Source organism: Coccidioides immitis (assembly GCF_000149335.2).
Source record: "Coccidioides immitis RS genomic scaffold supercont3.6, whole genome shotgun sequence".
Taxonomy (NCBI): Eukaryota; Fungi; Ascomycota; class Eurotiomycetes; order Onygenales; family Onygenaceae; genus Coccidioides; species Coccidioides immitis.
Window position 1 is genome coordinate 30,057 of NW_004504312.1, and position 25,832 is coordinate 55,888.

Genomic DNA, 25,832 nt, shown 5'->3' on the forward strand with positions numbered 1-25,832 from the left:
ACCAAAATTGACAACAGTAAAAATTGACAGCCAAAATTGACAGTGAAAATTGACAACAGTAAAAATTGACAGTAAAAATTGATGACGGCCAAAATTGATGGTAAAAATTGACAACACCAAAATTGACAATGGTAAAAATTGACAGCCAAAATTGATGGTGAAAATTGACAACAGTAAAAATTGATGATGGCCAAAATTGATGGTAAAAATTGACAATGCCAAAATTGACAATGGTAAAAATTGATGATGCCAAATTTGACAACCAAAATTGACAACCAAAATTGACAGCAAAAATTGATGGTGAAAATTAACAGCTAAAATTTACAGCAAAAATTGATGACCAAAATTAATGCTGAAATTGCCAGCAAATATTTACAGTGAAAATTGATGATCAAAATTGATGGTGAAATTTAACAATCAAAATTGATCATAAAAATTGGCAGTCAAAACTGACTTAAGAAGCTAGTGCTGTCACAACTATACTTTTCCTTCTGCATGATGAGTGACCTGCTGAGATACTTGATCTAAACACCTAATGGCCTTTTGACTTTGTATCTGTGCTTTCTCAAACTCAGACTGATTGGGCACTTGTGTTGTTTGCTCTCTTCCTGCAGCTTTGCACTGATATGTCTTCATGGCAGTTCTGTACTGATTATAATAGAAGACCTCTATCTGTACAACTTTCAACTGCTGCTACATATATCTCTGATGCTGTGCATGTTTTTCCTGCTTTCTTATCAGGCTTTCTGGGTCAGAATCCTCTTCAAGATCCATTCTGCTCAGTCTTGGCCCAAGAAGTGTCAGATTGCTGTTGGGCTGGGGCTGAGGGTGAGACTGCCAGAATCAAGTTGCTATTGGAAGGTTCATGCTCCAGACCTGCTGTCTCTCTGCCTCAACAAGAGCCTGAATGTGTAACACAAGCTGAGATGTAAGCCACTTGTGGTTGGTATGCAGCTGGCTTGCAGATTAGCTCTCTTTCTCTGCAAATAAGTGCAGGACATGATGTTCAGTCATAGTGGCTTGAAGATGGTGGCTCAGCTCACTGGAATGTACACCAACAGCCAGCAAAAAGACTGCTGGATTGAGGAACATTACTGTGGAAACAGAATGTTGATCTTGTTCAATGGTAAGCCAGACATCAACATTACTGGGAACTGAGGGAAGAGCCACATTCAGAGACAAAGATTGACCACCAGCCTCCCAATCTGCCAGGGGCAGCTCATCAATCATGTCCAGCTTAATAATGGTGAGTTCTGACTGGTACTACTGAAGATAGTTAACCAGTCCTGAATGGATACTAGCCCAGCTTTGCAGTTTTCCTCTCTTTCCATGTGTTCAGAAGGCTGCCATGCTTGGATAGAGCAAGATCCAGTGGCTGCAGATGAAGATCTGCTTTATAATTGTCTGCCACTCACAGGCCTGCTGAACCCCATACATGCAGATGATGATATCAAAGAACTGGTGAAAGAGAACCTGGTACTGCTTTGACTCCCAGTGTTTCTACAGCCAGTTGCTGTTGTTCTCATTGCTGTTCCAGCCCCAGAGCCATGTAAAGAGTATCTCAATGTTCCTGACTTTCATTCTGAAGCCTGTAATGAACTGAATATCTTTCTAAAAGTGGGAATGTTAAAAGACTTGTGAGATACCAGTACAGGTGAGTGATATATCACTATTGCATGCATCCTCAAGCCTAGTGGAATGGAGTGGCTGCTGAATAATATAGTTAGTCAGGCTTCTGAAGACATTCTTCTGGAAGGCCCTCAGGCAGAGGGTTACCAGCAGCTGCAGCAGCAGTACAGAGTGGGCAGAGTCTAGATGAATATCCAGCATGCAGCTGAATATGTCATGAAAGAGCATGAAGTCAGACTTGAACTCAATCAGTTGCTGGTACTGCAGGTGGTAGGTTATCTGTAGAGTTGGAGTATTGAAGACTATGTGCATCTGATATAGTGGCTTGAATGTCATGGCTGTCCAGTCAAGCTTGTCAAGAAACCAAGCATAGCCATACAGCTCCAGTGTGGATGCCATTTCAAGACCCTTCTGAATTCTCTTCATGTCAGAACTCTCTTGAGGTGATTGCATCTGGTGATCAAGCTACAGGCCACTGCTGCAGCTGAGATGATTGTCCTGGCCTCCATATATACACAGAAGGCATTGAAGAAACATCATCATTATCTGAGTGTGTTTCCAGTGCACTACAGTGTGTGGCTGCAGGCTGTAGATCATCTCAAATCCAGTGCACAGCTTGTTGATGTTCCACTGCAGCCACCCCAGAAGCTGGTCAGTGTAATAGTTGAGAAAGGGTACTGGGCATTGAGACACAACTGTAGAATGATTAGCTAGATTGCTTTCCTGAAGAATTTAATTCATGGCCTGCAGAACAGCAGCAGTGATCTGGTACTTCTTCTGAGTCCTGTAGAACTGCTGGCAGCAGTTGGAAATGGTAACATGGTACTGTTGCTTGATGTAGATGTATATGTGCAGCAAGACCAGAGAGGAATGGCTGATGGCCTTTCCAATATGCTGCCAGATCTGTATCAGCCTGGAATCTAGAGCCAATATGTCCAGATTCTCATTTGCAAATGGGGAATGCTTGCTGGCCATAAAGATCTTCTTGATGATGTTGTAGAACTGGCAGTAGAGCAGATCCTGGTGGTGAAGTGGGGAGCACTGATATGACTCTAGTGTCATGGACCCCAGATCATGCAGAAACAATAGCAGATAGAACTGCTTGTGCCAGAACTCTTCCTGTGGATGTTCATGTTCTGAATCAGAAGTCTGAGTATTGGCAACTGGTGTATCACCTGCTGAATGTTCATCCAGGTTGCTGGTATTCTTATCATTTTCATCTTTACTGCTCTTACTGAGCTCTGGCTGATATACATCTTCATCTTCACTTCTGAGTGCTGGCTCCACTGACCTGTATTGAATGTTGCTGGAGTCTGAGACCTTGGACATCACTCTTTGCTGGACATGGCTGTAAAGTCAGTGGAACTGTTGGAGCTGGACAGCTGCTGCTGGGTGATCATTGTTGATCTGCATCTCCATTGAATTGTCTGGTAAGCTATCAGGCTCAGATAAAGTAAGAGAAGAGATTCTTTGTGCAGCTGGTGAATCTTTCAGCCATTTACAGAAACAATCCAGACAGCAATATTATCAGATGAATGTGCAGGATGCATGTGTTGGCTTCTGGTATGACAGGAAGCTTCAGGGTGAGACCATCTTCTTACTAATATTATAGAAGCTGATGGTCAGATAGTGCCTGTCCATGACCTGATTCCACATGCAAAAGAAGACATCACATGTGCTGGACCAGATGGCATGCTGGGTTGAGAGCTTCAGATTCTTAGCAGTCAGAAGAAGTATGAGTTCCTGAAAGTGCTGAAGTCCTGGATCTTGAACAGTTGTCTGCATGCACTTTCAGAGATGGTGAAGTCTTGCTGGCTGTAGTGGAAAGTGGAACTCCTGTATCTGTGGCTGCTTATAAAAAGTCTGATTGTGGCCTTCTGCCTGAGCTGTAGTGGAACTGAGCTGAACATGTGTGGCACTGGATAGCAGGTGGAGAAGTGTAAATATGAAGTAAACATGATGAAGAGCTGGAAGAAAGATCTTGTCTGTCCAGAGAGTATACTTCTGCTCTGTAATGATGTAGTGCTGGCACTGGGAGCTGAAAAGCCAGGGGAAGAGAATGTAGATCTCAATCTCAGGAAATTCAACCAGTCATCCAAACAGAAGGTGAGGGATTCAGTAAACTGATCTCCAGAACTAGTGGACTCTTTTGGTCTGCTCATCTCTTCACTGGACTGAAATGGAATCCAGGTGAAGAGAACTCTTCAGGTTGCTTGTCAGGAACTGGTTAACTTTCCATTGGAACTCCTCACAGGCCACTGCAAGACTCAAGACCAGACTACTGGCACTATCAATGTCAATTATGGCATGCAGGGATGCTGGCATCAGGATAGTATCACCTTCCAGATCAATGGTTATGGAGTGTGGAGGCACTTTCTCATGGACTAAAGGCTCCACTGATGCGGACATCCCACTGTATAGTCTTTGGTGCTGATGAACTGGCAGGATGGTGTCCCACTGTATAAGATAGGAAGACATGCTGGCATGCTCTAAGACATCTGAACATTCCCAGCTTGCCATCTGTAAGAGAGATACTGTTGGCATGGAGAGTGGCTCTGATGCAGCATGAGCCTTAGTAGAGCACTCATGATGAGTCTGTAGTTGTGCCACCAGCTCCTGTACAAGTGTATTGTCTTCTTCTGTTGGTTCCACTGTATTTGTGGGCAGGAAGGGTCCATGATCTGACCTTGGCCCTGGTGTACTGGGCCTGGACAGGCCTGAAGACATTAGCAGTAGTACTGAATCTAGAATGTAGTTAGAGATTTAAAATGCTTGATCATCTTATTCTATTGCAGACAACTGACCATTCTCACTGCTGCTGGATTCTGCTGGTGATGGAGAGCTCTTGTGCTCTATTTTATCAGACTCAGACTCAAGCAATTCTTCTTCAATCATGTCTGGTGGCTCAGAGCTTCTGCACTCAACAGATACTGCATTAAGGACTTCCTGTAGGTCTGCAAACACATAGGCTGAATCCTCAATAGACTGGAAAAGACTGGCTGTACTTTGAGGATTGCAGATCAAGAAGATATTCTGAAACAATATTAATATGCTTGCTGATGTGACTGCTTGCAGCTGCTGTTGTTGTCTTCAATATGCTTGCACTTGTATCTGAACTGCATTTCTCTCAGTTGCATACTTGTATGGCTGTCTACAGCCCATGCTGACTAAAGTGATTTTCACTGATGTGCTTGCTGCATGGAGAAATTACAGAGAATGCACTGGAATAATATTAACTCTGAAGTGTCTGAGTCAGAGTCTTGAGATGGATGAGATTTTGGCTGGACTTACTGAGTGAAATGAACATTTGTGATAGATCAGAAATGCCACTCTTCTGATTATTCCAAGTCTATAAATCTAGTAAAAATGTCAGTCTCTTTCTTCTGCCAACTTTGAGCCTACAATTGAAGCTCTGTTTTCTCTATTGCTTTATTGCAATCACTTCAGATCATCTCTTTGATAGTCTGAGGCTTCATTCTGGTCTCTTCTCTTCTCTTTCCTGTTCTTCCAGTTGTTGAATGGATTGCTGTTGACCATGATAGCTTAGAGATATTCCAGTATCTGACTGTGATCTTCCAGCACAGAGACAGAGCCATGCCTCCTCAGTGCTTTTACTGTACTTCAAAGAAAAAAAGCAAGAAGAACACCAAATCAGCTCCAGTCCCCACTATTAGTGATGGTGGAAAGCAGTTGATGCACACTGTTGAACAGTTCTCTGTCAAGCAACATGTCTCTAGGTGGTGAGTAGCAGCCCTGAATCTTATGGTTTTATGTATACCATTAATTAACAGGTGGTTCTGGATAAAGGTCTTGCCCAAACCACTCCTTCCAACAAGAGTACACCATCTTCAAGTCCCATGGGTGTTCCTGCATGTACATTATACAACAGCAAGCCCAATCTGAAAAGCCAGAACTGATGACTATCTAGCTCTCAATCAGTAACACCAGAAGAGGTTTTGGCTTCTGATAATTCAATTTCATATCAGATAAGCAACAGGCACTCAGAGGTGATCTGTCAAGAGAATAGAAAAGAAAAGACATCTAGATTGAGCCAGAGTCCAGTTCTGGAGAACAGCTGCTTTCAGAAACAATCAAGACTCTTGCTCAGCAGCTCTTAAGTGTCAACATCAATTCAGACACCACAGAGAGAGAGAGAGACATCAGAATAATTCTCCTGCTTGACTGATAACTTTTCTGATGCTGACACTGGCTATTCTGGAAACCATCATTAATGATTGAGCATAATTGATTCATTGGCAGCATACTCAACATTGGCTTCAGATCTGAATGTAGATCTGGATGGATGGGATCACATCAACAACTCAGTATGAAGGGGTTCAAGAGAACACTTGCTTTATAGACAGCAGAGAGAGATCAGGTGTATGGAGAAGATAGTAGAAAGAAGAGCAAATTGCAGAAGCAGGCATTGCAGATGGCCATGCATCTGAACAAGATGGTCTGCTGAAGAGACCACAAGGCTGGTGCAGCTGTAGAAGAGGCATGGCAACAACTGGACTTTGATTAAAGAGCTGGACAAGAATATGCCTGAGCCCAGGCTGTGGAACTGTACACAGGTGGACCTTAAGAATTGGATGTGAAATGTGAAGATTGGCCTTATGAGGTATGCAGTGGCCTTCTGTATGGGGCAGTCTGGTCTTGTAAACTAACATTTGACCACAGGAGAGGTAATCCAGTACCAGATGACTACTGTCAGATTCACCTAGGTGACTGGCACCTGAAATCAATTGCACAAGGGCAGCTAAGACAACAAGAATGAGAATAGCTTCCAGGCACTCTAGCATGGTTGGACAAGTATTATGGATCTAATGAGGTGGTTGGGGAAAGATTTCATATGCAGCATGGCAGAAGAGAAGCAGCCTATTGAGCTGACTTAGGGAAATAGTTGTTCCAAGCTGATCAGATACTTTGCCTGTGAAGCCACTGCTGGACATGCTGCATAAAATTTGGCAATTCTGGCTTGAATTATATGCATCCATTAGCAAATTACAGTAGCAGGAAATATCATGCTGAAAACATCAGAATGAGAGTAAAAGAAGACACTGTAGCAGATTCAAGATAATACAAGAAAAGCTGAAGAGAACAGATCTATAGAAGAGAAGACATGCAAATGATAAAATCCAGACTTCTGTCACCCAATTCAGAGAATCCATCTTGCAGTCAATGTTTGCAGATGAAAACCAGCAGTCAAAATTGACAATGGCCAAAATTGATGGCCAGAATTGATGGTCAAAATTGACAGTAAAAATGGACAACAGCCAAAATTGATGATGCCAAAATTGACAGTGAAAATTGACAATGGTCAAAATTGACAACACCAAAATTGACAGTCAGAATTGATGACACCAAAATTGACAGTAAAAATTGATGATGGTCAAAATTGATGACACCAAAATTGACAGTAAAAATTGACAATGGTCAAAATTGATGACACCAAAATTGACAGTCAGAATTGATGACACCAAAATTGACAGTAAAAATTGACGACGGTCAAAATTGATGGCCAAAATTGGTCACGGCGGTCAAAATTGACAGTGAAAATTGACAACAGTAAAAATTGACAGTAAAAATTGATGGTCAAAATTGACAGTAAAAATTGACAATGGTCAAAATTGACAACACCAAAATTGACAGTCAGAATTGACAACACCAAAATTGATGGTCAAAATTGACAACGGTCAAAATTGATGACGCCAAAATTGACAGTCAAAATTGACAACACCAAAATTGATGATGCCAAAATTGACAGTAAAAATTGATGAGTCAAAATTGACGACAGTAAAAATTGACGACGCCAAAATTGACAGTAAAAATTGATGATGGTCAAAATTGATGACACCAAAATTGATGGTCAGAATTAACAACACCAAAATTGATGGTCAAAATTGACAATGCCAAAATTGACAGTAAAAATTGATGACAGTCAAAATTGACAGTCAAAATTGACAACGGCAAAATTGGTCACAGCAGTCAAAATTGACGGTCAAAATTGATGACGGCAAAATTGGTCACGGCGGTCAAAATTGATGGTCAAAATTGATGACAGTAAAAATTGACGATGCCAAAATTGATGATCAGAATTGATGACACCAAAATTGATGGTCAAAATTAACAACACCAAAATTGACAGTAAAAATTGACAACGGTCAAAATTAACAGTCAAAATTGACAGTAAAAATTGATGACAGTCAAAATTGACAGCCAAAATTGGTCACGGCAGTCAAAATTGACAGTGAAAATTGACAATGGTAAAAATTGACAGTAAAAATTGACAACAGTAAAAATTGACAGTAAAAATTGACAACAGTCAAAATTGACAGTAAAAATTGATAACACCAAAATTGACAGTAAAAATTGATGAGTCAAAATTGACAACAGTAAAAATTGACAACACCAAAATTGATGACAGTCAAAATTGACAGTAAAAATTGACGGTCAAAATTGACAGTCAAAATTGACAGTCAAAATTGATGATGGTCAAAATTGACTGTCAAAATTGACAACAGTAAAAATTGATGTTGTCAAAATTGATGGCCAAAATTGACAACAGTCAAAATTGACAACAGTCAAAATTGACTGTCAAAATTGACAACAGTAAAAATTGATGTTGTCAAAATTGACAGCCAAAATTGGTCACAGTAGTCAAAATTGATGATGCCAAAATTGACAGTCAAAATTGACAACACCAAAATTGACAGTCAAAATTGACAACAGCCAAAATTGACAACAGCCAAAATTGGTCATGGTGGTCAAAATTGACAACACCAAAATTGACAGTAAAAATTGACAGTGAAAATTGATGACAGTAAAAATTGACAGTAAAAATTGATGACACCAAAATTGACAGTCAAAATTGACAACACCAAAATTGACAACACCAAAATTGACAGTCAAAATTGACAACACCAAAATTGATGGTCAAAATTGATGACAGCCAAAATTGATGCCAGCCAAAATTGGTCACAGCAGTCAAAATTGATGACATCAAAATTGACAGTAAAAATTGACAGTGAAAATTGATGACAGTAAAAATTGACTGTAAAAATTGACAACAGTAAAAATTAACAGTCAAATTCAGCAGCCACAACTGACAACAGTGAAACTTGCTGACCAAATTCAATGGTTAAAATACATCTTGTGCATCCACAACAGGTTCAGCTTATTGAAAACTGGTGGTCAAAATTGACAACAATGAAAATTGATGGTAGAAATTGGTGGTCAACACTCACAGTCAATAGTCTGCAGCCTCATTCTTTGGAGGAACTGTGTTCCAGTTGATATTGGTATTAGCTGTTGTTGGTGGCCAACATCAGCAGTTAGAATTGATCAGAGAGAGCCAGTATCACTATAAGCAATTCAAATCAAACATGTTCAGATATTCTGCCACACCATGCTTAAAGACTGTGGAGCTTCAGCAGTGTCTCAAGCTCCAGGCTGGGAAAGGAGACTCAGCATCAGCATGTCATAACACATCAGACACATCTCTGAGTGAGAGGATTCTTCTTCTTGAATGAAAGGCCATGGGCACCATACCAACAGTTGATAGCATCAGAGGATATGCTGGCACACATTTGGTAGGATGCTAATATTAGCTAGTTGCACCATCACCAGGCTGAAGGCTTATTGGTGCATCTGACTACTGAGTATTCAGCATCAACACAACTATAGTGGGAGATATGATGAATGGCTTTCAGCTGAAATTACTTTGATTGGATCTAACTACTAATCTATTCAACTCTGCAGAATGAATCATCTAGAATAAACAGTCATGATTGTTCCATATATCTCTAATAATATTCAGACATCTTGACAGAAGCACTGCATGGTTCTTGGGTGTTTCTTTTTAAATTTCATGGCCATGCAGCCATGCCAGGCCTCATACTGTATTCAGATTAATCATGTCTTGAACTATGCCAGCCTCTCTCTGCAGTAACATCACCAGTTCATTGAAACTCTTCTGCATTGCCTGCCAGTCAAGAATGTTGCTTTCAATCTGGACATCTCTGCACACCAGACAGTAGGTGTATGTAGTCTTGTTCATCTGCTTATAGCAGCAGATGCATGCCTTGTCCTGGGTCTCATCTCTCTCCAACCAGCTCAGGCTCAGCAGGATAAGTCAGAAGGCATGAATACAGATGTAGCCTACATCTAGAATCTCCAGAATGCTGATCAGAATGCCTGGACTGGCATCAGTCTCACCTCCAGGCAGTGGCAGGTCCTGATTGAAGGCATTGATGCACATATCTCAGTCCTCAATACTCATACTGCTATAGACTGCTGTAACACAGTAGTCTTGCTTCTGCAGTCACTGTATGGAAAGTTAGCTGGAGAAGAAAACACAAGAAAAGGGGATACAGTAATCTATTATCTCAAGCATGTGAACCATACAGAGGAATTCTGTCAGAATAACAATCTTCTCTGGATGCCCATAATAGTCTCTCTTCATGCTCTGCAGGATATGTTGAATTGCACAACACTTGAAGCTGGAATTGGCCAGAGTATCAATTGCATGAATGTACAGTGCCTTCTTGTCCCCACCAGCATGTCATCTGTTCTCCATCATCTTCTCATCAGTAAGCTTGAGCTTGTGTTGCTTGATCTTCATGAGGTCCAGAAGGGCTGGAAAGATGGCAATGATTCAGTTTATGCACAACTTCTTGAAAAAGATCTGGCTAGAAAGCTCAGATTTAGATTCTTGATTATACTTCTTTTATTCCTGCAGGCTTCTCATGTAACTGTCTTTTAGTTTTTGAATTTCATGCTGCTCATGCTGCTGGAGCTCATCTCTGATCTTGGGCTCTAGGCTGCAGAGAACATCATGATGGTGGTTGCAGGGCAGCTCCATAATGGGTTTGTTGAACCAACTTGTCTTGATAGTGCAGCAGATTATCAGACACTCAAGCACCTGATCAAACTGGTGTACTGCTGACCAGAACTTGATCTGTTCTGTTCTGGACAGCTGCTTCTTGCTGATCAGTAGCTGCACTCTGGCTGAGAGAGTCTTTTATTGATCAGATTTGGCAAATTGCAGTCTGGTGTCATTACCCCATTCATCAGAGGCCAGTATTGTCATCCAGAAGAGCATGTCTGTCAGTTCTTTATCATATGGTGTTCCAGAGAGCAGCCAGGTGGCTGGGGTGTAGTCTTGCTTTCCTGTAACTGCATTGATCTCTTAAAACTGCCTGATAGTCTTGCTGTCAAAGCCCTTCTTCTGATGGCATTCATCTCAGATTACAGCTTGCCATTGTAATTGCTGGGCATCTTGTTTCTGAATGTTACAGAGAGGTATCATCATACAGCTGAAGAGCAAGCCTGGTGTAATCAGAAACATGTGCTAATAACTCTGCTGGAGACTCAGATCATGTTGTCTCAGCATTGTGTGCTATACAGTCTGTATGAATGCATGGCCCAAGTTGCCAACCTTTGTGGAAGTTAAGTCTCCATGGCCAATGAAGAGATTCAGTTTCAGACAGTTCTCTGAGTCACAGAGAATAGAGTTGGCCCACTCTCTTGTCCAGAGGAGAAGAAGATCTTTAAGCACTACCACCAGCATTGCACCTCACAGCAGTTGACTCAGACAGCATGCAGTTATCCCATCTGGAACACAGCCATACAGAATGGGGAATATATTCTGAGAGGGATATCTTAGATAATGCTGCTTTGAACTCTTGTGTTCTTCTTCTGTGTTCATGACTGCAGGAAGATGCTTGTTGACCATTGCAGAATTCTTACAGCACTGTTTGATGTGCAGGCAGTTGTAGATAATTCAGACACTCAGAACAAAGTACAATATCATCTCCATAGTTTTGCCAATTCCCATCTCATCAGCAATGAATTCATCTTGCTCTAACTCTTGATTCTTGAGAAGCATCCAGAATGTGCAGTAAAGCTGGTGGGGTGAAGTATCTTGCAGCATGTCATGAATAAGAATCTTTCTGGTTAAGTCTGTACCATCATTTTTATTCTGCAGGAGCATGAAGAAACTGGTGAAATTCTGTCATGTTTGACTGTCCATCTGCTCACATTGAAATCTGCCAGACTTGATGAGTTCTGCCAGGTCAACTTGCTTAGTGTTGCCCTTGTCACTAGTTTGTGGCTCAGGTCTCAGTTATGTCACCTTGTCAAGAAATTCATAACCTGTGTCCAAGAGTAAAGTGTTGTCACCATTGATTATCTCAACATCTGGAGAGTGGTGCTCTTGTTGAATTTCACAGAATAGGATTGGTGGACCCTCTTTTTGAATTTCACTAGATGAAGCTGGCAGGTATTCATTTTGAATTTCACTGTCCTTGATTAATGCTGATGTTGTTCTTGAAACTGGCTGCTCAACTACAATATGCACAGGTGTGGAGTCACATTTACAGTCATCTCTAATCTGAGTTGGGCCATCTTGAGAATTCTGGACTTCAGTGGAGGCAGTGAGGACAGCACCTGGGTTTGGTGAATCTATCACAGTGTTCAAGTTCATTAGAGTGTCTGGGTGGTTGGCCATGCTATCAATTCCTTGTTGAATTTCACAGGATAGGGTTGGTGGGCCCTCTTTTTGAATTTCACTGGGTGAAGCTGGTGGATATTCATTTTGAATTTTGCTGTTCTTGGTTGGTGCTGATGTTGTTCCAAGTCCATTAGAGTGTCTGGGTGACTAGCTATACTATCAATTCCATTGAAGCCATTCTTGCAGTCACAATGCAGCTCATTAATAGTTGTGTCCATGTGCATGCTGTCCTGGGGGCTGTCTTGATTGTGTCAAGAGAGGGGATGAGAGGAAGACAGTGTGGATGCAGGAGATGGCAAGCATGTGGTGATCTGGTGTTGATGGATTGCAGGCATATTATGGTGCTCATCATCATCTAAGAACTCTGTCTCTGGGCCTTCAGACATGTTCCCATCATTATTGGAGCCAGTGACTGACACAATTTGTCTTTTTTGAATTTCACAGATATGAATGGGCTCTGTATTCTGGACAGTGATCATAAAGTTGAGGGTCAGAGATTCATCTGTTTCTTTGCTCAGAATCTCCTCCAGCTGCATTATGCACACTGATTGCTATAGTTACTTGTTGATGATGGTGACCTGCTCATCTGGGCTCTTGATGGTCTGAGAGTTGTAATGAAATTTACAGTCAGTAGTCAGAATACTCTGCTACTCTGTTCAATTCTTCTTGAAGAGTGTTTCCTGCCTGTCTAACATGTGATGTGATGACAATTCATTAACCTGGCAGACTGACACACAGCCAGAGACTGTATTTCTGGTGAAGATAATGGCTTGGTAGAGTTCTTTGGCTGCTGGCATCAGAGGCTTGGTCAAATCTGGCACATACTACAGAGTGCTTGATGTAGTGGGACAGGTCTCAAGAGACTCAAGTGCAGAGAGAGAAGATGTTGGTCTGGAGGCAGCTGTAGCTAACAATGGCTGCTAAACAGATATTGATGAGAAAATCTGAGGGCTTGCAGGCTCAGGAAATGAATCTTGCTGGATGCCATACTACTGTTATCTTGTTTTCTGGTACTGGACCTGCACAATAAGTCACACAAGTACCTTATAGACATTCTTACAGTTAGACTTGCTCTTCCAGGCCTGCAGAACCTTGTTGCCAAAGCTCTCTTGAGAAATGGTGTGCTTCATTACAGTAATCCAGCTCTTCTTCAGCACTCTCTTAGCTACCACTTGATGAACAAGGCCCTGGATCTTCTTGTTATAAAGCTCTTGCATAACCTTTTTCAGATCAAGTAGCTCCTTCACTGTCAAGCCAAGCATGGCTTTGACATGAGTCTCATTTATTGTTATCACATTGTACTGAAAGGAATATCATGTCAGTATTTCTTGATCTGATGTCATGCAGAAATCAGGCAGTGGCACAGCAAATCTTTTTGAATTTCACTATCTTTTCAAAATAAAGCAGGATCTTGACTTTATGATGTGTAATTCTTGATGCTGGACAGCTACTTAATCTCTCATGATGGTTCTTGACAGTGATTCAGCATCTTCAGATGTTCAGTCAGCTCTGATCTTGGTGCCTTATGATGCTTAAGTGGGTGATACTGAACTTACAATGCAGCTATTGAATACTGGAAGGGACAACCAAGAGATTTCAAAGTCAATGCAATTATGGTTGAGAAGGTTGTCAGAATCAGAAATGTTGTGGGTGAGAAGCAAAGCTCAAAGCAAAGTATTGATGTGAAGTAAATGTAAACATTACAGAATCTTCCTGATCCTGTAATTATATTGGACCCTCATGGTGAATGCCATTTGCTGTAATTAATGACTTGTCATTGTTTTTGCTTCTCAGTCTGTTCTCAATTCTACATGTCAAAAAGCCATCCAAGACCTGCCCCACAATATCTTGCCAACTACTGCTGATCCACCTTCTATCACATTTTCATTACCTTGCTAAGTGCCTGCCCGCCCAGGTGGTGCAGCTGAGCAGCATGAGCTGCAGATACTGGATTCATGAAAAATGTCAGCTTAGTGATTACTGCAAGTTCCAGCACAGTCTGTCAACACAAGCATCTGGAGATGACATCTCAAGTAAAATTAAAAAAAAGGAGATAGCTCACTGCAAGTTCTGGCTGAGGGGAAACTGCATTCAAGAAATAAAATGCTGGTTTGAATATGTTTCAGCAGAAAAGAGATGTGCCCTGCAGAATGAGTGTAGCAAAGATATGAACTTAAGAGTCCTATTCTGCAGCAATTTTCTTGATTGTGGCTGACTGGAGCACAGAGCTAGACCACATGTATGAGTATTCTGTCTGCAGAGAGACAACAATACCCATAATCTTTCCAGTACTATCAAACTGCATCCATTGCATTTGTTCAGATAAGAGACTCTGTTTAGTGATGTGCTTGTTGCAATACTGATGCTGATAGAGGTCCACAGAGTGCATCACAACCATTCAAGAACAGAACAAGAATGGATTGCCCTGGATACCAGGCAATAACCTGCTGAAAAACAGAGGATGTTGTCCACTGTATCATTCCTCCATCTATTTTGTTATGATAGCCTCAGTCTGGCCACTCACTGAAGATGAGCACTTGGCTGCAATCAAGTAGTATCTGAGATGTCAAAAGGAAACACCATGCTGGTTCTTTAAAGCCAGCTTTAGGAAATGGAGACAGAATGAGTATAAGACAGAGTATCTTTATTGTTCCTGGAGGAACAGATGCCACTTCAAGCACTAACTTCCTGGTTCAACCACTCCCTTCCACTTCAAATGGTCTTTTGTGCAGGCAATAATGGACTGACAGCAGAAGATGAGAAGAGAAAAGACACTAGAAGTGTCTCCAGAGGTGGCTGGTGTCCAGTCAATCCCAGACATCTATAACATTGACTCTGATAAGAACTCAGAGGTTGGAATGCCCATGACTGAAGAAGAAGATCAAGAGCTGGTGACCATAAGACAGACCCTCTCAAGAGCTGAGTTACTTACATGAGTTGTTGATAGAGAATTTGAATGGATATGTGAATGTGCACAGCTGGAACAGGAGAGACAGGCACAAGAAAATCATGAAGAGCAGCTACTTCAGCTATATCAATTCTGGTAGTGCAGCACCAACAGTGAAATTCAAAAACCAATAGCTAATGCAGAGATGAAAATTCATTCTAATTTCAAGATTTTGTGCTTGTTTATCTTTCTTAATTTCCTTGATGCAGCAGGGAAAGTGACTGCAAATGTTTGCCATCAGTTTTGACTGTCAATTTTGACCATTGTCAATTTTGGCTGTTGTGACCAATTTTGGCTGTGTCAATTTTTACTATCATCAATTTTTACAGTCAATTTTGGCTGTATCAATTTTGACCACCATGACCAATTTTGGCTGGCGTCAATTTTGGCTGTCGTCAATTTTGACTGTTGTCAATTTTGACCGTCAATTTTGGCGTTGTCAATTTTGACCATCATCAATTTTTACTGTCAATTTTGGTGTTGTCAATTTTGACCATTGTCAATTTTGGTGTCATCAATTTTGGCATCATCAATTTTGACCATTGTCAATTTTGGTGTCATCAATTTTGACCATCATCAATTTTGACTGACAATTTTGGTGTTGTCAATTTTGACTGACAATTTTGGCGTTGTCAATTTTGACTGTCAACTTTGACTGTCATCAATTTTGACCATTGTCAATTTTGGTGTCATCAATTTTGGCATCATCAATTTTGACCATTGTCAATTTTGGCCATTGTCAATTTTGACCATCAATTTTGGTGTTGTCAATTTTGACCATCACCAATTTTGACCATTGTCAATTTTGGTGTCATCAATTTTTACTGTCAATTTTGGTGTTGTCAATTTTGACTGTCAATTTTGGTGTTGTCAATTTTGACCATCATCAATTTTGACCATTGTCAATTTTGGTGTCGTCAATTTTAACTGTCAATTTTGACCATTGTCAATTTTTACTGTCAATTTTGGTGTCGTCAATTTTGACTGTCAATTTTGGCGTTGTCAATTTTGACTGACAATTTTGGTGTTGTCAATTTTGACCATCAACTTTGACTGTTGTCAATTTTTACCGTCAATTTTGGTGTTGTCAATTTTGACCATCAATTTTGGTGTTGTCAATTTTGACTGTCAATTTTGGTGTTGTCAATTTTGACCATTGTCAATTTTGGTGTTGTCAATTTTGACTGTCAATTTTGGTGTTGTCAATTTTGACTGTCAATTTTGGTGTTGTCAATTTTGACTGTCAATTTTGACCATTGTCAATTTTGGCTGTTGTCAATTTTGGTGTTGTTAATCTTGACCATTAATTTTGGTGTTGTCAATTTTTGCTGCCATATTCAGTTTTGACTGTCCTGACCATCATCAGCTTTGGACTGCTATCAGTTTTGACCAGTTTTGCCTGTTGATAAAAATCACTACCACTAAGCAAAAAATCCCTTGCATGAGTTGGTTTGGAGTATGAAATCTTGGCAACAAAAATGAACTCTTGTCTGAGGTTGGTGTTGGATAATTATTTTTCCAATCCAACAAAATTCCGCAACAGAAATATCACCAAATTCACAACAATATCATGCACCTCCTGCAATCTCAATAGACAAAATTAAACCACAATTTTTGAATAGCAAAAAGATCTCATGGAGAGGATTCTTTTGGTGGTAATCTTAATTGAAACCGCCCACTGGTTGTGGAGAAAAAGGCCATGTAATGGAAATTACAAATTGGGTTAGCATGAAAAAGGATGCTAACCCAATTTGAATTTCTGTTACATCTACATTTTTGCCAATAACTCCACAACCATCCATCGTACAGACATAAGAGTACCACTGTTCGAATCGTCTCGCCGAGCTGGTTAGAATGGGCCTATTTTTGTTTAAAAATATCAAGTTTTGAATGTTATGTTTTAGTCACTATTTGGCCTATAGAATACAAACCCAACATGAGAGTACCACCGTTCAAATCCTCTCTCTGACCTGCTTACAATGCCCCTATTTATGTTACTCTACATCAACTGCTTGTGGAGAGAAACACCATGTCACAGAAATTACAAATTTGCTTAATATGAAAAAAAATCCTAACCCAATTTGAATTTCTGTTACATCTATATTTTTGCTAATCACTTCACAACCATCAATTGTACAGATATGAGACTATTACCATTGAAATTATCTCTCTCACTCAGTTACAATCACCCTATTTTTGTTAAAAAATATCAACCTTTACATGTTATATTTTAGTCAGTCTTTAATCTATAGAGTCTGTCCATACCTCTGGTCTCTGAACTCATTACAGTACTTAACTATGTTAATCTGCTTAAAAATTGATTTTACTGCTTACTGAAATCTAACTCTAACTCTAATTCTGATCTCTTAATATAAATACAAATATAAATATAAATACAATTTAAAAAATAATATTAATTTAATTTACATTTCTTTTATATTTATGTATTTAATAACTTGCTAATTATTTATTATACAAATATAAAACTATCACTGTTTGAATTATCTCTCTATTCTGCTTACAATAACTTTGTTTTTATTACTATATATTAACTTTTACCTCTTGTAACTTACTTACTATTTGCTCTATACATATATTTATATATAACTTATCAACTATAAATTATACAAATATAACACTACCACTCTTTGAATTATCTCTTTAACTTGCTTACACTCTTTCTATTTTTGTTATAATATATCAACTTTTAAATCTTTTTTCTTACTCACTATTTACTATATATATCTCTATCTCTGATTTTATTATAGTGCTTAAACCTGCTTAAAAATTTATTTCAGTATATACTGAAATCTAACTTTAAGTTTAACCACATCTGCACTCTTATCTGTATCTGTATCTGTATCTACATCTGAATTTGATTTTATTACTGTACTTACTTGAACTCTAACCTGCTTAAATATTTATTTTAGTATTTAATAAAACTCTAGTGTACTTAAATCTTTGTTATTATATTTAGTAGCTCTCTAACTCTGTTTATAGACATACTTTATCTTGAAATTTTCTGTTTTACTTTTATATTTCTATTCTAATTTCTATTCTGAGAATAGAATTACAATGAATTTATTCTCACCAGAATAAAACTATATTATTTAACAGTATATTAAAATCTTTCTGTGAAATCTACAATTAAAATAAAACTAATATTAGAATTAAAATCTAACTAGTAGAATTAGCTCAACATCTAATGTAATACAATAAAACAAATCTCATAAACTATAACATAAAATCAGAAATTCTACTTTTATTTGTATTGTTAAAACATAAGAAAATTTGCTAATATTCTTAATATAATTTTATTAATTTTTTTAACTTTGAAAACATAATAAATTATTTTTGTAGACATACTATAAACAACAAACACTTTTCAGTACTTATCTTTATAACTTTTTACACTTTCTATCTTAATATTTATCAACTATAAGAATATACATATCTAAACTTGCTTGTGTTTTTGAAGAAAATTACATCTAAACTCTTGTATTATTATTAATATTACATATTGATCTCTAAATAACTTAGAAATTAAAGAAATATTCAATTTTTTTGTAATATTTACTTCAGTACATCTGTTATTTATTTTATTTCTGAGAACAAAATCTTGATTACTAATTTTTTCAAGTACTTAATTATTTATTTCTGAGAACAAAATCTTGATTACTAATTTTTTCAAGTACTTAATTATTTATTTTGAGAACTACTTTCTTATCTCTAAGAAGCTTTTGCTCAAAATATTCTTCTTTATTCTTTTTACTATTTAATTTAAGATAAAAACATATCCAAACTTTAACTGAATATTCACTATATAAATCAGCTTTTAAAGCAGAAACATATTATTTAAAAATATTATTAAACTTATTTTTTGATACTTTTTCTTGATATTAAATCTATAGATCATTACTACTATTTTTTTAATGTATAATATTTCTTAATTTTCAACTTGTATAACTCTTTTCTCAACATAAAGTAATTCTGATTTCTTAAAAATAGTACTATCTTGTTTTTCTTGAAAATAAATTATTTTTAAATACTCAATATACAAGTATATAGTTTTCTTTGCATAAGAATATCATTTTTTTTTCTGATATTCTTTAGTAAAAGTCTTGAAAATTGATATTAGATCTTGCTGTTTAAATTTAAAAGAAGAATCAAAATTAGAAGTCATTTTCATTATATTTTAAGAAATAATATTCTTGAATAAAAAACAGAAGATAGACTTTTGAAAATTAAAATTACTTATCTTAAAAATATCTTCCAACAATATTTTCTATCTTACTTGTTAGTTTATTTAAACTAGTTTAGTTGTTTTACTGAGAGCTAAAAGTATTTATATAGTAAATTTTTCTTTAACCAGAACTACATTTATAAAATTCTGCTCTAGTTTTTTTAGAGAACTAGCAAACTATATGATTTTTTTGAACACTGTAACTGTGAAAATAGCTTCTAGAATAAAAACTGTATAACAATTATTAAAGAGTTACAAATCAGAAGACTAAGCTAGTAAACCTAACAGATGTAAGCAATTATATCTCAAGAACTAGTTAAATTAATACTAGCAAGTATACTTTTCAAAGAAAAGTATCAAATTAGAGAGCTTTTGCAGAAAATCTTTCAAAAACCAGCTGAGAATATCCTTAAATTTAGTAGTAAAGACTCATATTCAAGATGCTAAAGTTAATATTATAAAAATAATATATATTCTGAGCAGAAAAGTAAGAAAGACAACTGATTTTTTTAAATATAATAGCAGTGCAGCACCAGAAAGCTAGCATATCTTTTATCAGATAGAAAAGATAGCAAATCTGTCAAGACACTATAAATCTAGCTTGACTTTTTTCTTAAATATAGAAAAGATAATAAAAATTACTTTAATTTATAATATAGTTAATATAGCTTGTTTCTAATTCAAAATAGTTACTATAAGTATTTGAAACTTTTGTTTCACTAATTGATTCTGATTTTTCAGCTATTAAATAGTATTAAATATACTACTTACTAAAGCTTAATCAGAATTTGCACAGATTAATTTAGCTCAGCTATACTAACAGTATTAAGTTAATAAAGCTGATTTAGTATTAGCACAAAGTTTAAGAAGCAAAAATCAGATAAGAAGAGATAGAGAGATAAGATAAGAATAAATAAGATAAGATAAAAGCTCTAGCTTACTTAACATATCTTAATAAAATATATATAAGCAAGAATCTTAGCAAGAAAACTTAAAATAAGAAAATGTTTGATAAAAGAATTTTCAGATAAAAATAATATAAGAATATAATAACTGAAAGAAATATAATAAAGAAAATTAGAAAATTTATTTAAAAAGTATTATTAAGTTTATCTCTCAAAATAAAAATCTTGTAATTACTAAGTAATAGTATGAAAAGTGTTTCTAACAGATGTAAAGCTAGTATTATTTATTTCTATTTATATCTTAATCACTAGTAAAGCAAATTACTTAAAAATTCAAAAGTCTCTTTAATAAAATAATAGCTTTCAAATAAATATTATTTTATTCAATTTGAATAAAAATCAACTAAATTATAAAATAAGCAGATGAACTTAATTAAGTTTACAGATAACTATAGTTTAAATACTAATAACAATTTTTAATTATATGCTATTACTATTAACTGACATATAATTTTCTTAAGTTATCTGACTATATCTAAATTACTAATATAATAATATCTTATTTAATTTGTAATTAAAAAATATCTGCTTAAAGTTTTTAAATTTTTTAGAAAATTATTATTCAAGTAGATAGTTATTCCTTTTCTTAGATATCTGAATTTTTTCATTAATTATTTAGTTAATCTAATACAGAAAAATAAGAAACATTTAAATATTTTTCTTTTTAATAAATTAATAAAATTCAACAGCTTTTATTATTATGATAAAATTCTTTTCATTTACTTACATCCGATCTTGTAGTATTTGTGAAATGATGTAAGATATTTTTTTATTAATTAATTAGTTTGATTATTTCAACTTTAATTAATATTTTTTATCAATTTTGACTTATTTTAAAATATAATTTGAAACAGTTTACAGTAATATTTTTCACAAGTTAAAATTAATGATAAAAATTTACAGAGAAACTTGATGACTAAAATTTGCAGTGAAAAGTAACAACCAAAATTAATGATCAAAATTAATAATCAAAATTAGCAGCAAAAATTAATAGTGAAAATTAATGGCAAAAATTGACAAAAATTGACAGCCAAAATTGATAGTCAAAATTGATAGTCAAAATTGACAGTCAAAATTGATGACACCCAAATTGACAATGGTCAAAATTGATGGTAAAAATTAACAACACCAAAATTGATGATGCTAAATTTGATGGTCAAAATTGACAATGGCCAAAATTGACAGTAAAAATTGATAACAGCCAAATTTGACAGTAAGAATTGATGATGCCAAAATTGATGGTCAAAATTGATAACAGCTAAATTTGATGATAGTCAAAATTGATAGCAAAAATTAATGGTGAAAATTGACAGTAAAAATTGACAAAAATTGATAACCAAAATTGACAGCAAAAATCAATGACCAAAATTGATGATGAAAATTGACAGGGAAAATTGTTACTAAAATTGACAGTCAAAACTGACTTAAGAAGCCAGTACTGTCATAACTATACTTTTTCTTTTCTATAATAAGTGATCTGCTGAGATACTTGAGCTAAATACTTAATAGTCTTTTAACTTTGTATCTGTGCTTTCTCAAACTCAGACTAATTGAGCACTTGCACTGTTTAATCTCTCTCTGCAGCTTTGTACTGACATATTTTTATGGTAGTTCTGTACTGATTATAATAAAAGATCTCTATCTGTACAACTTTTAACTGCTGCTATATATGTTTCTGATGCTGTATATGTTTTTTTTGCTTTTTTATCAGACTTTCTGAATCAGAATTCTCTTCAAGATCTATTCTGATTACTCTGGACCTGAGCAGTGTCAGATTACTGTTGAGCTGAAGCTGAGAGTAAGACTGTCAAGATTAAGTTGCTCTTAAAAGATTCATGTTTTGGATCTGCTATTTCTCTGTCTTAACAAGAGTCTGGATGTGCAATACAAGCTGGAATGTAAGCTACTTGTCATTAATATACAGCTGGCTTGCAGATTTATCTTCTTTCTGTATAAATAAGTGTAGAACATAATATTCAGCTATAGTAGTCTGAAGATAACAGCTTAGCTTACTAGAATGCACATTAACAGCCAGTAAAAACACTTCTGGATTAGAAGATATTACTGCAGGAACAGGATATTAACTCTGTTCAATAGCAAGCCAGGTATCAAGATTACTGGAGACTGAGAGAAGAGCCATATCCAGAAATAAAGATTAACTACTAGTCTTCCAATCTGCCAGAAGCAGCTTATTAATTATGTCTGACTCAATAATAGTAAGTTCTGGCTGGTACTGCTAAAGATAGTTAAGCAGTTCTAGATAGATACTAGTTCAGCTTTGCAGTTTTTCTCTCTTTTTATATGTCCAGAAGACTGCTGTACTTGAATAGAGCAAGATTCAGTAGCTGTAGATAAAGTTCTGCTTTATAATTGTTTGCTACTCATGAGTCTGCTGAGTTCTGTACATGCTGATAATAATATCAAAAAACTGGTGAAAGAGAATCTGGTACTGCTTTGACTTCCAGTATTTATATGACTAGTTGCTATTCTCATCATTATTCCAGCTCCAGAGCTATACAAAGAGCATCTTAATGTTTCTGACTTTCATTCTGAAGCCTGTAATGAACTGCATGTTTTTTTAAAAGTGAGAATATTGAAAGATTTGTAAGATATCAGCACAGATAAGTGGAATTTCACTATTGCATGCATTCTCAAGTCTAGTGAAATAGAGTGACTGTTAAATAATACAGTCAGCCAGGCTTCTAAAGACATTCTTCTGGAAGACTCTCAGACAGAGAATTACCAGCAGCTGCAGCAGCAGTACAGAGCAGGCAGAGTCTAGATAAATATCTAACATGCAGCCAAATATATTATAAAAGAGCATAAAGTCACACTTGAACTTAATCAGTTGCTGATACTGCTAGTGATAAACTATCTGTAGAGTTGGGGTGTTGAAGATCATGTGTATCTGATGTAGTGACTTGAATATTATAGCCATTCAGTCAAGCTTGTTAAGAAATCAGGCATAGTTATATAGCTCCAGTATAGATATCATCTCAAGACTCTTCTGAATCTGCTCTGTATTAAAACTCTCTGAAAATGATTGCATCTGATGATCAGATTACAAGCTATTACTGTAGTAGAGATGATTGCTCTGGCCTTCATATATGTACAGAAGATATTGAAGAAATATTATTATTATCTGAGTGTGTTTTTAGTGCACCACAGTGTATGGCTGCAGACTGTAGATTATCTTAAATCCAGTGCACAGCTTGTTAATGTTTTACTGCAGCCACTTCAGAAGCTAGTTGGTGCAATAGTTAAGAAAGAGTACTAAGTATTAGAGTATAATTATGGAATGATTAGCTAGATTATCTTTTTGGAGAATTTGATTTATGGCCTGCAGGACAGCAGCAGTAATTCAGTACTTTTTCTAAGTTCTGTAGAATTACTAATAACAGTCAGAGATGATGACATGATACTGTTGCTTGATGTAAATATATACATGCAGTAAGACTAGAGAGAAATGACTGATGATCTTTCTAAAATGCTGCCAGATCTGTATCAGCTCAGGATTCAGAGCTAATATGTTCAGGTTCTTATTTGCAAATAGGGAATGCTGGCTGGTCACAAAAATCTTCTTAATAATATTGTAGAACTGGCAGTAGAGCAGATTCCAGTGGCAAAGTAGAGAGTACTGATGTGACTCTAGTGTTATGAATTTCAGATTATACAGAAATAACAGCAAATAGAACTGCTTGTGCTAGAACTCTTTCTGTAAATATTTATATTCTGAATCAAAAGTCTGAGCATTGGCAACTGATGTATTATCTGCTGAATATTTATTCAGATTGCTGGTACTTTCTTTATCTTTATCTTTACTGCTCTTACTGAGTTCTGGCTGGTATATATCTTCATTCTCACTCTCAAGTACTAGCTCTACTGACTGGTATTAGATGTGGCTGGAGTTTGAGATCTCAGATATCACTCTTTGCTGGACATGACTGTAAAGTTAGCAGAACTGTTGAAGCTGAACAGATGCTACTGAATAATTATTGTTGATCTGTATCTTTATTAAATTGTCTGATAAGCTATTGAACTCAGATAAAGTAAGAGAAGAGATTCTTTATACAGCTGGCAAATCTCTTAGTTATTTACAGAAATAATTCAGACAGCAATATTATTAGATAAACATGCAGAATATATGTATTAGCTTTTAATATAACAGAAAGCTTCAGAGCAAGATCATCTTCTTGTCAATATTATAGAAGCTGGTAGTCAGATAGTGTCTGTTCACAGCCTGATTTCATGTATAAAAGAAGGCATCATGCATGCTGGATCAGATAATATACTGGATTAAGAGCTTCAGATTCTTAGCAGTCAGAAGAAGTATGAGTTTCTGAAAGTACTGAAGCTCTGAATCTTGAATAATTATCTGTACATGCTTCCAGAAATGATGAAATTCTGCTAGCTGTAATGAAAAGTAGAACTTCTGTATCTGTAGCTACTTATAAAAAGTCTGATTATAATCTTCTGTCTGAGCTGCAGTGAAACTGAGCTGGATATGTGCAGTACTGAATAACAGATAAAGAAGTGTAAATGCAGAGTAAATATAATAGAGAGCTGGAAGAAAAATCTTATCTGTTCAGAAAGTATACTTCTGCTGTATAATAATGTGATGCTGGCACTGGAAGCTGAAAAGCTGGGGAAAAAGAATATAAATCTTAATTTCAGAAAATCTAACCAGTTGTCCAAATAGAAGATAAGGAATCTGATGAACTAGTCTCTGAAACTGGCAGACTCTTTCAGTCTGCTCATCTCTTCACTGGACTGAAATAAGATTTAAGTGAAGAGAACTCTTCAGATTGCTTGTCAGAAATCACTTGGCTTTTCATTGAAATTTTCTACAGACTACTGTAAGACTTGAAACCAGATTATCAGTACTATTAATGTTAATTATAGCATGCAGAGATGCTGGCATTAGAATGGTATCATCTTTCAGATTAATGGTCATGGTGTATGAAGGTACTTTCTCCTGAGCTAAAGACTCTACTGATGCAGACATCTTACTGTATAGTCTTTAGTGCTGATGAACTGGCAGGATGATGTCTCACTGTATAAAATAGAAAGACATGCTGGTGTACTCTAAGATATCTAGATATTTCCAGCTTGCCATTTGTAAGAGAGATACTGTCAGCATAAAGAGCAGCTCTAATACAGTATGAGTCTCAGTAGAGTACTTATAATAAGTCTGCAGCTATATTATTAGCTTCTGTATATGTATATTGTTCTCTTCTGTAGATTCCACTGTATTTGTAGGCAGGAAAAGTCTATAATCTGATCTTGACTCTAGTATACTGGGGCTGGACAGGCCTGAAGATATTAGCAGCAGTACTGGATCTAGAATGTAGTTAGGGATTTAAAATACTTGATTATCTTATTCTGTTGTAGACAACTGATTATTCTCACTACTGCTGGATTCTGCTGATGATGAAAAGCTCTTGTACTTCATTTTATCAGATTCAGACTCAAGTAAACTCTTTAATCATGTCTGATAATTCAGAGCTTCTGTACTTAACAGACACTACATTAAGA

The 25,832-nt window shown here is 36.3% G+C and overlaps 5 protein-coding genes across 5 annotated transcripts; 1 reads left to right on the top strand and 4 right to left on the bottom strand.

The window, feature by feature from the left end:
* Positions 1–626: 626 nt before the first annotated feature.
* Positions 627–1,290, top strand: CIMG_13646 (uncharacterized protein; the record flags this gene model as incomplete). Its single annotated transcript, XM_001243511.2, has 3 exons — positions 627–928; positions 1,017–1,126; positions 1,277–1,290. 3 exons carry the CDS (start codon positions 627–629, stop codon positions 1,288–1,290), a joined length of 426 nt encoding a protein of 141 aa, XP_001243512.2.
* A 1,071-nt stretch (positions 1,291–2,361) lies between these two features.
* Positions 2,362–2,958, bottom strand: CIMG_13647 (uncharacterized protein; the record flags this gene model as incomplete). The annotated part of the gene is made up of 1 exon (XM_001243512.1): positions 2,362–2,958. One exon carries the CDS (start codon positions 2,956–2,958, stop codon positions 2,362–2,364), a length of 597 nt encoding a protein of 198 aa, XP_001243513.1.
* An 837-nt stretch (positions 2,959–3,795) lies between these two features.
* On the bottom strand, positions 3,796–4,524 carry CIMG_13648 (uncharacterized protein; the record flags this gene model as incomplete). Its single annotated transcript, XM_001243513.2, has 2 exons — positions 3,796–4,346; positions 4,434–4,524. 2 exons carry the CDS (start codon positions 4,522–4,524, stop codon positions 3,796–3,798), a joined length of 642 nt encoding a protein of 213 aa, XP_001243514.2.
* Positions 4,525–9,119: 4,595 nt separating this feature from the next.
* CIMG_13649 (uncharacterized protein) lies at positions 9,120–10,093 on the bottom strand (the record flags this gene model as incomplete). Its single annotated transcript, XM_004446209.1, has 5 exons — positions 9,120–9,229; positions 9,352–9,400; positions 9,530–9,718; positions 9,794–9,825; positions 10,036–10,093. 5 exons carry the CDS (start codon positions 10,091–10,093, stop codon positions 9,120–9,122), a joined length of 438 nt encoding a protein of 145 aa, XP_004446266.1.
* A 1,320-nt stretch (positions 10,094–11,413) lies between these two features.
* CIMG_13650 (uncharacterized protein) lies at positions 11,414–12,139 on the bottom strand (the record flags this gene model as incomplete). The annotated part of the gene is made up of 2 exons (XM_001243515.2): positions 11,414–11,641; positions 11,765–12,139. 2 exons carry the CDS (start codon positions 12,137–12,139, stop codon positions 11,414–11,416), a joined length of 603 nt encoding a protein of 200 aa, XP_001243516.2.
* Between the last annotated feature and the right edge of the window lie 13,693 nt (positions 12,140–25,832).